Source organism: Fusarium redolens (assembly GCF_020744475.1).
Source record: "Fusarium redolens strain MPI-CAGE-AT-0023 chromosome Unknown BKA55scaffold_44, whole genome shotgun sequence".
NCBI lineage: Eukaryota > Fungi > Ascomycota > Sordariomycetes > Hypocreales > Nectriaceae > Fusarium > Fusarium redolens.
This window is the reverse complement of record NW_025763707.1, coordinates 82836-94911: the sequence shown is the minus strand read 5'-3', so window position 1 is coordinate 94911 and position 12076 is coordinate 82836. Positions and strand designations below refer to the sequence as shown.

General features: G+C 44.0%; 3 protein-coding genes across 3 annotated transcripts; all 3 read right to left on the bottom strand.

The window, feature by feature from the left end:
* Positions 1–1283: 1283 nt before the first annotated feature.
* On the bottom strand, positions 1284–2622 carry BKA55DRAFT_531130 (uncharacterized protein; the record flags this gene model as incomplete). The annotated part of the gene is made up of 2 exons (XM_046189207.1): positions 1284–2517; positions 2591–2622. 2 exons carry the CDS (start codon positions 2620–2622, stop codon positions 1284–1286), a joined length of 1266 nt encoding a protein of 421 aa, XP_046040786.1.
* A 2783-nt stretch (positions 2623–5405) lies between these two features.
* On the bottom strand, positions 5406–7318 carry BKA55DRAFT_587495 (fungal-specific transcription factor domain-containing protein). The gene is made up of 2 exons (XM_046194668.1): positions 5932–7318; positions 5406–5883 (listed from the first exon to the last, which is right to left on the bottom strand). The coding sequence occupies exons 1-2, from the start codon at positions 7276–7278 to the stop codon at positions 5719–5721; spliced, it is 1512 nt and encodes a 503-aa protein (XP_046040785.1). The 5' UTR covers positions 7279–7318; the 3' UTR covers positions 5406–5718.
* A 2842-nt stretch (positions 7319–10160) lies between these two features.
* On the bottom strand, positions 10161–11035 carry BKA55DRAFT_547398 (dehydrogenase with different specificitie; the record flags this gene model as incomplete). Its single annotated transcript, XM_046191019.1, has 3 exons — positions 10161–10378; positions 10425–10893; positions 10946–11035. 3 exons carry the CDS (start codon positions 11033–11035, stop codon positions 10161–10163), a joined length of 777 nt encoding a protein of 258 aa, XP_046040784.1.
* Positions 11036–12076: the final 1041 nt, after the last annotated feature.

Here is a 12076-nt window from a genome sequence, read left to right as displayed (position 1 = left end):
GTAACTTTTACTTAAATTTAATTCTTTTAATTATAATTAATAGTATTATATAAAAAATTATCTAAAAGGTTAGAAAATATAATTAATTAACTAACTTAGTTTTTATAAAATTAATAAACTTTAATTATAATATATATTTTTAATTTTCTTATATAATTAAATCTTATTATAAATATTAACAGTTAAGCTTACTTAAACCCCTAAATCCTTACAGATACTTCTTCTACTTACAGGGGTGTTAGGCGTCGGAGAAAGAGCCAATCAGCCAAGGTAATCCCGACAAGACGCTTAGGCGACCTGAAGAAGCATCGGATAATCGGTGTACCTTACTTTGAAACTAGACCTCTTCTGGCGTCGGAGAATCAGCCAATCACCACATCCTGTGCCCGACATTTGCAGAGCCCCACCCTTTATCCTTTCCCCGCCTCCAGCTTTAGCCTGTCGTGACATCCTATCCTGAAGATTGCTTAGCTCCGTCGTTAAAGAGGACGTTGCGTAGTTGACATTTTTTCGCCCTGCAATTGTCCCAGTGGTGAATCCACACCACTCGTCAACAACAGCCCCTAGCAGAGCGCCGCCTTTTCGAGCCGTGTAACCGTGAATAACGTTGGGATCTCATCTTTTCTGCAAAGCTGGTCTCTAAATTCAGTCGGACCTTGCGGCTGACTCCAGAGGTTTTGAAGGACTCCTAATGTTCTCTGAATAATGATGGCAAGGTATAGGTGTTTTTCACATTGGAGGCAAACTGTATTTCAGCTTTTGATCGCTTTTTTTTTGGGGGGGGGGGGGGATTGTCCCTTACCGCTGCGCCTCTTCTGTGGCTATCGCTTAGCTGATGGAGTATAGACTGCTTTTGCAGTTTGGGAGGAGAATGCGAAGGACTTTTGGCTAGTTGAAAACCAACGGGTGATAATCTACGCCTGCATTATGCGCTGGCAGGTATCGGGCTTAACGACAATGCGCCTTCGTACTGACGATATGCTATGGACTAGATGGCATAGAACGTGCAATGGGACTTTTCCTAATTTACCGGTAATATTGTCTTGGACGATATGTTTTAGGCTGGCTGTGAGTAGGAAGGTGCTACTTGGAGAGGAGAGGCCATGAAGCTCTCCATCATTGCAGGTAATCTAAGTGAGGTCAGATGCGACCTTGTCAGCTTATTACATCATGTGGTACAGTAATAAGTCTTCCTATAAGCTTTCTCCGCATGTTATATTTCGCCACTGGCTATCCTAGACCTATAGATATGTCATATACTACTACTTAAAACGGTGATTCAACTACATAGTTCTTTCTCTCGAATGCAATACGTGTTTCTCCATTATCGTCTCATTCTGCAACATCAAGTCGTCAATGTCTTTTTGAAATGATAAAAGAGATGCAGTAATATCGCTTGTACTCTGGGGCCTTATTGTACCATCGCCGTATGGACTGAGAAATCCTACGCGATCAAGTTCCCATTTCGATAAATGGGTCCCCAGTAGTAACGGGGAAAAAGAACTGGACCACTTTAGGGTTGAATGATATTGTCTGGAGGACAATGAGATGGCAGTAGGACTGGCCAACTTATAGGCTGATCGACCTGGATGGTATTGTGGGGAAGATGTTCGGGTATAGAGCATGGCGCATTGGCAATTCCTCTGAAAGATCCCGACAGGGACCGAGAACGCAGTATCTGCAGGATATCGCTGAGTGACGTAGTAGGGCGACTGGTCCTCATCGTACCAAAGTAAATGGTTTGTCGGTAGAAGGTCATCGGCGGCGGGAGGAGATACAACTGGAGATGGTATCTGATGCGGCATATGAAGAAGAGAATAATCCGTTTGGATGAGACGATCGAGCACAAAGAGACTCCAGTAAACGCAGCGACGTTCTTCTTCCTCGTAAGAGATATAGGCCTCCCGCTCAACCTCAAGGTATTTTCCAGGGCCCACGTGTAGGATCAAAGCCATAGTATTGGCATCTCCAATACTGACATAGGCACGTCCAAGATCCTCATGGTTATACTCGTAGAATGCGAGCAGAATAGAACACTGAATAAGCTCGATACTTGGGGTATCAAGGGTTCTCAGGATACTTAAAATTTGCTTGGCAGCCCGATAGGTTGGCATATCAACACCCTCTTCTCCTTTGATACTCATTGATTTAGCTGAATCATCGTTGTGAGAAAGGAGTTGCATGCATACAACCAAAAGGGCAGTAGCAGGGTCGTGAAGCTCTTGATCGGCAATGGAATCGAACCCAGTATTATTGGTACGTAGGGCGAAGAGTTCTGGATGGACTATAGTAAGGTAGGGATTTATGGTCTCAAAGTAGTGCTTGATAGAGTAACTCCGGATGGTATTGCGTGAGGAAAGTAGGCTCAAAATCATAGAGCTGGAAATGTCGAGGAATGGCTCGAACATCCCCTGCATGTGCCTACTCTCAGGTGGAGATTTTGCAAGGTTCTCAGGCCTTATAACAGCAGTGACTGAGGTGGTGTATATAAAGTCATAACAGCACGTGTTCCTAAGCCTGGAAAGTCAGTCACAGTAACAGGCGAGTTGGAATTAGCTTTCAGTTAGACAGATTATTGCATACCTCCTACAGCGCGAACAACTGGGCAACGCTTTGTCGCATTTCTTCTTAATACGTGTGCACCTTTCACAAGCTCTAAAAGCCTTTTTCGGCCCTTCTGAAAATGCAGAGTTTGGTGAAGACGATATAGAGCGGGGTTTGGCAGATCTGCATGAGGGATCCATAGTGGCTCCTATACGCTTTACAAAAGTCTGACCTCGGACGTTAGTTCTGGTGAATGTAAGTTTCAGAAAGTTCTCCTGGTAATGTGGTATCATGCCAAATTTCAGAACTGGAAAGATTGGCCTTAAAGGGCTTCAATTTCTGGGCACGAGGTGTTATACATAAACACATACCTTGAGCTGGGTAGGATTGAATATAGATCTCGCAATATTCAATCAGCTAGGATAAAGCTTATAGATCTTAAAACCGATATCATGAAGGGAGGAACAGACTCTTAACATAATTGAGAAGGAAAGAGTGCTATTTAATGTTTAATCAAGACGGGAAGTTAATACTGCCTGTTTTCTCCTCAAATTTCAGGCCGTAAATCTGATTGGAAGCTGCTAGCCTCGTTGTGTTTCTAGATTCGGGACTCTAGTGAGCCGAAGCCGCTAATTGGAGGGATATCTGGAAAGTCCTAAGCCACATAAAGAGGGCTGCAGATGTTATTTTAGGACAGGAGGTCAAATATTGGACCTAGCATGGAATGGGCTAGCCAATAACTCCCCACTTAATCTTATTAAAACCGTTGCTTTAACCATACAAGCTGCTAGGTTGCAAGGTTTATTTCCCTTAGCCTTAGCCGTTATTAACGAAATTTGGAGCTGTCAAGAAGTGGAACTGAACCTTTCCAATGTAGACAGTTTAGGCTAGTGATGGGCTAAGCGACCTGCCAGAACAGGGATTATATCTATACTGCGTAAGTTAGTGCTACGGTTAATTCCGAGATGCACTAGAATATGCACCGGGACGACTTACCCTTTAAGCTCTTCTGAGAAGGTCTAGATGTTTCGATTACGACAAGGGCTTTCTTTACTGAGTTACGAAAACACCTTTCGCAACGGTCCTGTATATACTAAGATCTGCAAGTTATTTACATGTGACATAGATGAACAGGTCGTATTATATGCAGTGGTATACGAAGCAGACGAGGTAATCTTTGATACGCTGACCTGATTTGTTAAAGGGAAAGACAAGAGGACTTGAACTCAAAGAAATCTTGAATCTGTTACAAGATTGTGTGGTAGAGATTAATGTTTCTATTTCGTGTCTCACTTATCGCTCTCTTAGTTGTTTATATAGTGTATTTAGTAAGCTACCTATCCTCTGAGAAGCCTCAATTTGCTGTTACATGAGCTCTAATCTGTCAACAAATTATAACCCTTGTCACTTACCTTCGCTACTCTAACCAAAGTTAAGAATCGTTTGAAGTTATCTAATAATGGTATGAGCTTTATAGTCTCTTCTAAGTGGATTTCTCCTAATACATTAGATATGTTCATACTGCAGACCTTCGGCAAGGGTGTTTCCGCAGGTTGTAATCTGCCACCACGATTTCAAGCAATAGATGGCCATATAAATGGCGACCAGACATGATCTTACATTAAACGACAATACGCCTGAGAGTTGCCGCCCCAGCTAGCAGCTAGAATGACGTAACGTAAGTAGAATGATATCGGACGCGTATTTATGAGATGATTATTATTAAGAGGTCATGTCAACGTTATGTATGAAGACAACTAGTGTTAAATGCGAAGGTCTGGTGAGAGTGCCCGAAGGAGCAGACTATCTGATTTCACAATGATGTGGCGTATAATTCTTTACTTTTAGAACTGTTGAGACGAATTTATTTCTTACAATCGTGTCCTTTCAGCTCTAGTCGGCCGTTCTTTTCCAGGTTGTTATCATCCAGGACGGAATGCCTGTCCAGATGCCTTGGCTTAACAAGGTGTCGATACTGATACACGCGTGGCTTGGCGGACAAGAGACTTGCCTGACATTGCTGATATTTCCTTCGGCCTGGTAAACCCCATATTATCTATGGCGAGGGTGTCTTTAATGGTCGCCGGTTTTATAAGAAGATGGAACGCCCTGCTATGTTTCCCTTTGGGGTTGAAATAACTTGACGTCATTCTCCTACTCCAAATTCAAGCTAGCTTCTCATTTAAACCATGCTGGCACCTGAAGGACTGCTTGTCACTGGGTTCTGTCTTTACCCTTTACACGCCTCAACCCTATATATACTGTCTGGACTTTAATCTGTATACAGTTCTGTCAAGGATTGAAAACTTTTCTAGGGTTAGAGAAAGGACATACTGTCATCCTATGCGGAATTGGTCCAATTCCAGAAAATAGAAGCTATCAAGGGCAGCTTCACCGCATTCTGGATGGCTAAATCCTCCCATGCCGTTCTACAATTACAGATGCTGCGGTCTTGAAGTTTTCCCCAACACTTTCCCGCTGTCGGACTAAAGAAACAAATCCCGACGTTGACCTCCACAATCACAGTTGCTGCGGTCTTGAAGTGTTTCCCGACACTTTCCCACTGTCGGACTAAAGAAACAAATCCCGACGTCGACCTCCACAATCACAGTTGCTGCGGTCTTGAAGTGTTTCCCGACACTTTCCCACTGTCGGACTAAAGAAACATATCCCGACGTCGACCAAGTACCCCTAGGACCAGCTGACACTTGTGGGGACATCAAGAGACGATACTACCCTGGGGCCCGCAATTAACGATATTTGGGTTAGCGTATACATCGACTGAGCCTATACGCGTATTGTGGTCGGAACGCACTACATGCCACTCTGCATGACTGAGACATATTAGGCTCAACCCAAACCTTAACTTACTTGATAATTATGCGATAAATATTCGGTGACAGGCAATTCACTTTCTTGTTTCTATGATATACTATAACTTGAACTTTGTAAGTACGACTTGAGAATATAAAGATGCCCTCTTTAACACTTTATATTATGCTCAGACACTCCGCCGTCTCACGTCTCACCTCCCCATGAGCTACCAGTAGGACCAATCTAACAACATAGCGCAACGAATATACTTATAAATCAATCCTGAAAATCATCACTGTGTATGTAATTATCAACGCAAACAGTCACCCTAGAATCTAATATTTAGCTTCTTTCCTAAATTCACATAATGTTATGTTTCGCCTCACCAGACGATAGGTTCCCTTCAGGCTCATCCAGCGGCAGATGGTGTTCTACCAAGAATCTCACCATCCACTTGTCGAACTTGTAGGTTTGCATTGCGCCGGGTCCTGTACAAGTCTTTTGGAATAGTTGAAGACGTCTTATCTGCATTTGTATCAGAATTTGACCACTAATATCGGGTTCTCTACTCACTGAGTTTTGAATCGAAGGCCAGTATCTTTGAAGCTCAAAGATGGCTTCAAAGTTGGACTCCAACTTGGCTCGGATATCAGCCGTGTCATCTTGCTGACCAAATATGAGCGTATGCAGCAGTACTGCAGAAGAGACAACTGTCATGTAGCCTACCCCTCCAAAAACCAATTCACAATTAGGAACTTGGCGAGAGAGTTGGACGAGATGACTAATCGCACTTGCGTGATGCTTGCAAAGCTCGGCATACTCGATTGACTTCGGTGTCTGGGTTCGATTGAGATCTAAGAATCTGAAAAACAGAAGTACGAAATGTTGGTGGTAGCCTGTATGTATGGCGAGGAATGGTCCTCCAAGGCCTTTGGCACTATGTGCCCGAAGGTTCTCCTCTGTCGCTTTCTTTTCCTTAGGGAGACCCGCTTCCCAAAGTCGTAGGCCGTCTGCTAGATCCGCAACGCGTTGCATGACGTAATCTTCGGAGAGATCCTCTTGATCCCACTGTTTGTTCAAGTTTTGGATAGGCTCCAACTGTTTTGCAAGCATGACATTGTATGCCCAAAGTCCCAGTGTACGTGGGCGCGTAGGACGTCTCTCACTACCTTCGTCAACATCCATATGGTGAAAAACATCTTCATCCATTGGTAGGGGAGTCTCCTGATCAAAGTCTGGCATGGCGCGACGGAGGTTGCGACCAATAGAACTCCAGCGGTCTGCCATGAATAAAGTCCACCATACCCTGCATTTTGTTTCGCGTAAGACCTCCGAGTCTGCCGGATCCGGATGGTGCAGACCAAGAATTTCGGCCATACGAATGCCAAGGGTAACGAAGAGCGCTTCTGATTCTGGATTTTTTGACGAAGATGATAAATTTGCGAGCAGGACGCAGGTCTGGATATTCTCAAGACAGATGTTCTCCATATCTTGCTTCAGTAGCTGTTTGGATTTTTGCATGAAAGTAGGTCCAAGGGAGGCTATTTCAGGCTTAGAATGGAATCGACAGCCAAATGCTAGTATAGCGAAGAGCAAGGCATCTCCCAACCGGTCTTCTTTCACTGCAGCTCGCAACGTGGGTAGATGGAACAAAGTATGGGGTCTGTCAAGTATGTAGTGAATGTAATTCTCCACAAGGTCTTCAATCAGGTCATGCGAGAGAAAAAATTGTGGGTTCAGATCATTGTGTTCGACTCTTCGGTGATGAGGAGAGATACGTCGTTGCTGTGGAGAAGTCTCGACGAGCGAACATTGGTGATGCCGTTTTTTGGCGCACGCATCACACGGACCCCCGGGTTTTGTTTGGAAGCACTTTTTGCGCCTCCTTCTGCACCTCGAGCACGCCGTAGGAAATCTCATTGTGCTGTTTCTATTTGACCCAAGCTTTGGTAAGATGAGGACACGCGAAAATGAGGGGAAGGGTCTAGTCACTCCACCGACTAATGATATTCCCTGCATGCCAAGCGTGGGATACCCGGAAATTCATTTTTCCGGTAGACTGGCTATGGACAAATCAGGTGTAGGGTAGTTTCACTTGGGCTTCCGGTGAGCTGCTTGCAAGATTTACCAAGTTCTTGCTCACAGGACTATCTGTTTTGCTACCTTTCATTGTACGTGCTTTGGGCATGTGAAAGGGATTAATCTGAACACATGTTGTGCTAGCATATCACCTTGCTAATTGCTCTATCAACCTATTCCAGAATTAAAACTGAGACGGCAAGTGGCGTGTTTGGCCTGCCCATAAAACTGGCTGTTTTGTGACAGAAGGATACAAGTTGTTAACAACGGGACAGTGAAAGTTGTGAACACCCTCCCAGCTCCACCAAGGTGTCCACGGACCCAACGAGTTGCTCGTAAGGCGTATATAGTATCCCAGCTCCCCAAGCCACGAAGAGGAAATGCTCAGGCTCTCCATTACCTGAGAAGTGCCGCACGGGTTCGGTAGACTGATGCCGTTGATAATATATCCGCAAAATAACGGGAGATGCTACTCCAGAACCTCTTTTAGTATTTCTTGTGTCTAACAGCAAGTATTAACAAGGGCTACAAACGCCACTAGGTAACACAGGCCATAGAGATTAGGTTCGAGGCTTGCTACTTACTGGCGCCAGAGCAAACTGCCGTTCGGCTCCCTCTCTTAACCCTGACTTAAAGAATAAACTTTACTTAAATCACGAATAATGCAGGGGAACTTGGGGACGTGGGGCGATACAAAAATTTCTATAATATCTTAAAAGGCTCTTTGATGAGCTACTTAGCTATGGAGGAGGGGCGATGTAACTCCTGAACGTAAGTGATGGAGACAAGGGACAAGGATCTGTAACATTAGTCATACACACAGACGCTCCTGCGTTACATTGCGTCCACAGGCGGCCAGGGTGACCGAGATACTGTCCGAGCACTCTTTTGTGCTACTGCAATAGCATTTTTGGAGCCCGCCTTGCATCCCCAACAAAAGAAATGCCACCTAAACAGCATCAAGAACAAGATCTTAACGCAATCAGCTGTGGATCCAGCGATGCTGAAGCCTTTGAAGGCACATACGTATCTCATTTGGGTAACCATCGGTGTTCTTCATCTCTGAATTCCATGGCCTATTGCCTCTCGTCGCACAGCCATGTCTGCATATAAATCAGTGCAAGGCAGAGCCACCTGGTCTTGTGTCATTCTTTCATCATTAACGATCACTCCAGATTTGTTGTTGTTTATTTTCTTATTGGCGAAATCTCTACTGGTAAGCCCGAGTAGAAGTTAAAAAACTCATCGCGTCACATCGCACTCGGAACGTGACCACAGTGGGTTCCATCCAGTCATTTACCCAACAACTTTATTTTTGAAGTGATGCTTTCATTATGCATTGAGGGGATCCCGGACTCGGCACTGCAATCTTTCACCTCGCTTCTTCTGCCCTACACTGTCAAGGCTCGAGACTAGCCAATCTATAAGTACACATCTTCATCCCCCCTAACTTACAGTCCTTAAGTTCTTTGTTCGCCTCAACGCACATACTACGAGAAAGATACACCAGATAAGCTAAGCACAAAAATACCAAAAAACGAAATTTGAAAAATTGGTAAGCCTTGATTTTATTATCACGAAGATTATGGTTAAAGGTCGCTAACTCATAAAGCTAGAACCGCCCGAATACTATCAAACTTCTCACACTTATATACACAAACCTAAACTACACACAAACATACAAACCCTCAAACAAACAACGCATAAACGAGATGCTAGCACTACTTCTTATATATTTCACGATCACTCTAGTGAAAGGAGGCGCAGTCCACATATCGAATATCCGTGGTTTATGCACGGTATATTTCAACACCTCAGCCTCTTGCCTTACGGCGGAAGACACAATATATGATCTCTACAATAACATTGGAAAGTTTCCTGCCAAAATAACGGAAGTCCATACCCCCAGTGGCCAGATAATCCAAAAATGCGTTGGACAGATCCCCCCCCCTCCTTATGGGCCTTTTAAGCGATCTAAAAAAGCAATCAAGTTTACACCTACAGATAACCCTTGTACTCCTTTTTTCAAAGGTATCGTCCCATGATTTGGGAATGTTAAAGATGGAGAATCTCAAAGTAATACTACAGACTGGACTGAAGTTTTGAGTCCAAGTGGCCATGTGGAATTAACATGTATATTTAAAAGAAAAAAAGCTTAGCTGAGCACGGGTATGCGACGAGCTTGGGGGCTTGGGGCTCGAAGGCCCGGGAAGCTTTGGTTGGGTAATGGCAGCTACGCGTGGCTGCTTCCAACGTCTAATAGTGCCAGGGCCAATGCCAACGGGTTGTTCTATCTAACTCAGACTATGTGTGCTTTGTAGTGTGTTGCATTGTGGTATTGTGTGTAAATAAATCACGGAATATCAACCATTAGACAAAAAATCATAAAAGAGCTATCACGTGTTAATAAAATTGAGACCGAGTCAAAAAGAGAAAAATAGCAATTCTCTTCCGATTCTTCATGTCCTATGAGGTCAGTTTAATGCCCGAACCCGCCAACCTTTTTGTCTAATTTAGTTGAGTACTGGGCTTAGTTCGTGCTACAAGAACGATATGGAATTGAATTGAATTAAATTTATTTATTCCGCCTAGAAGATACGCCTCATAGGTCCCCACTGTACAAAAGATCATCAGAACCCCCTCGCATTATCTACTTTTCGTCCGTGCCAACCTTGGTTTCAAAGGACAAGCTTGGATTGGCGGCCCATTACTCAGCTTTTTAGCTAATATGTACATGGAGTGACACTCAAACGACCTCCATCGGTCAATACACAATTTCCATTACAGTAGGCACCCGCACGAGAAGCTAGATATAGCAACGGCCCCATGATATCCTCTGGCGTGCCAGCTCGCTCGGCAGGAATCTGATCTAGGGGAAATGCACCCTCGGCCATTGGATCATCACTTTTAATCAAGCTTGTGGTGAGATTAGTTGGAAACACTGTAGTTGTTAGCTCATCGTTCATCTGAATGGCCGCAGTACTCACCCCCTGGGCAAAGCACGTTGGCCCGGATTCTATATGGCACTAGGTAAGTGGCCAACACTTTGAGCATCATGGTCGTTCCGGCTTTGCTGGTGGTGTAAGCAAAGCCGGCTGAGATCTTTCGGTTGAAGCCCCCAATAAAGTTGGTTGCGATAAGCTGACTCCTCCCTCCTTGGAAACCAGATTCGTTTCCTCTTTTCAATAAATGAAGAAAAGAAATCGCAGTATAGAAGACCGCAGTGCAATTGACGTGATATGTACTTGTGAAGTCATCCATAGGAATATTCAGACGGGTATCTTGGACTTGGGCTATGGTGGCATTTGGAGGGACATCTCCAGAAGGGCCTGCAATACCAGAATTGGCCACAAGTAGATTGATGTATCCGACCTCCTTCTCGATGGATGCCGCTGCAGCTTTGAGGTTCTCGTTATTAGTCACGTCGCATTGAATTGGAATTACGTTATCCAAACCCTATCGGCCGTCAGAGAACTTGGTGTTCATTTAATGTTATTCTGTATCATACGATCTGCTTAACGGCGTCTTCTAAAACTTGCTGTCTCCGGCCGATGATGTAAACTTTCTTGGCGCCATTCTCAGCCAGAGCCCGCGTCATAAATAGTCCAAGACCTAAATCATTGATCAGCTACAATATCATCAATTGCCCAAATCATCCCTTTTCCCAGCAAAAAATAACTTTTTCGCGTTCAGAATAGACTTAACACTGCCTCCACCTGTTACAACTGCCACTGTCCGATAGAGTTGGAGGCGCACGGAAATACCGTATTACTTTTGAATCAAGTGATTGACGTATCCGACTCTTTTTGATCTGCAATTAGACCCATCATTTGAGTTATATACCTTCTCAAGATCCATGTTGAATCTGGGGCGCGGTGGGTTGCCGAAACTGGCTGACTATTGCCAAAAGTCCGAGTACCAGGGTCCACTTTCGGATGCACTGATCCAGAGGCTCTTCCCAATACGTTAATGTCCCACTTGCCAATCTAATTCAGAAGCAGGATTGCCTCAAGAACAGATTCTCAATTGATTTGAGCCGATTTAAAATATTTTGGTTGATCTTGCGGGGGTAGAGCGTCTCGAGGTAGTGGTGAATTGACCGCCCGCTGATCATGCACGTCACACAAATTTGCATCAATGGCCGAATACACGTAATGTCTGCTAATTCCCATCACGCTCAGGCGTAACTCAGGATGCTGCTCAGATTTATTCTATCATGAAGTCCAAGTATGAACGGTGGATACTAGACTTGTCCATTGCGCCCTGCTAAGCTTTAGTCTCTCGTGGTTCTCCACCAGTAGCCAAACCGAGTGAGGATGAAGATCATTAACGAGGCGTCCGGGATAAGATGGTTTTAGCTACCCTCACTCTGGAACAGGAGGTATAATATATTTTGCCTTCTTTCCCCTTTAACTAATAAAAATAGTCTTTAATTAAATATTTTATAATTAATATTTTAAAAAGGGAAGTAATACAGCTGCATAATGTTTTTAATACAGTGGCATGACCTTATAGCTACATGACGTTTACAGGCTTTAATTTGCTAAACAAGACTAAATCCGTTACCAGCAGTAATATAGCCTATACTTTTTAACCTAATATATATTTACAGCTTATTAGGTACTTAGTTTTAGGGTAT

What these genes read in the sequence shown, in the direction of transcription:
- BKA55DRAFT_587495 (XM_046194668.1), bottom strand. Translation starts at nt 7,278, where the DNA reads ATGAGATTTCCTACGGCGTGCTCGAGGTGCAGAAGGAGGCGCAAAAAG. An exon ending in GGCCTTCGATTCAAAACTCA is followed by an intron (nt 5,884 to 5,931) that starts GTGAGTAGAGAA and finishes ATACAAATGCAG; the next exon opens with ATAAGACGTCTTCAACTATT.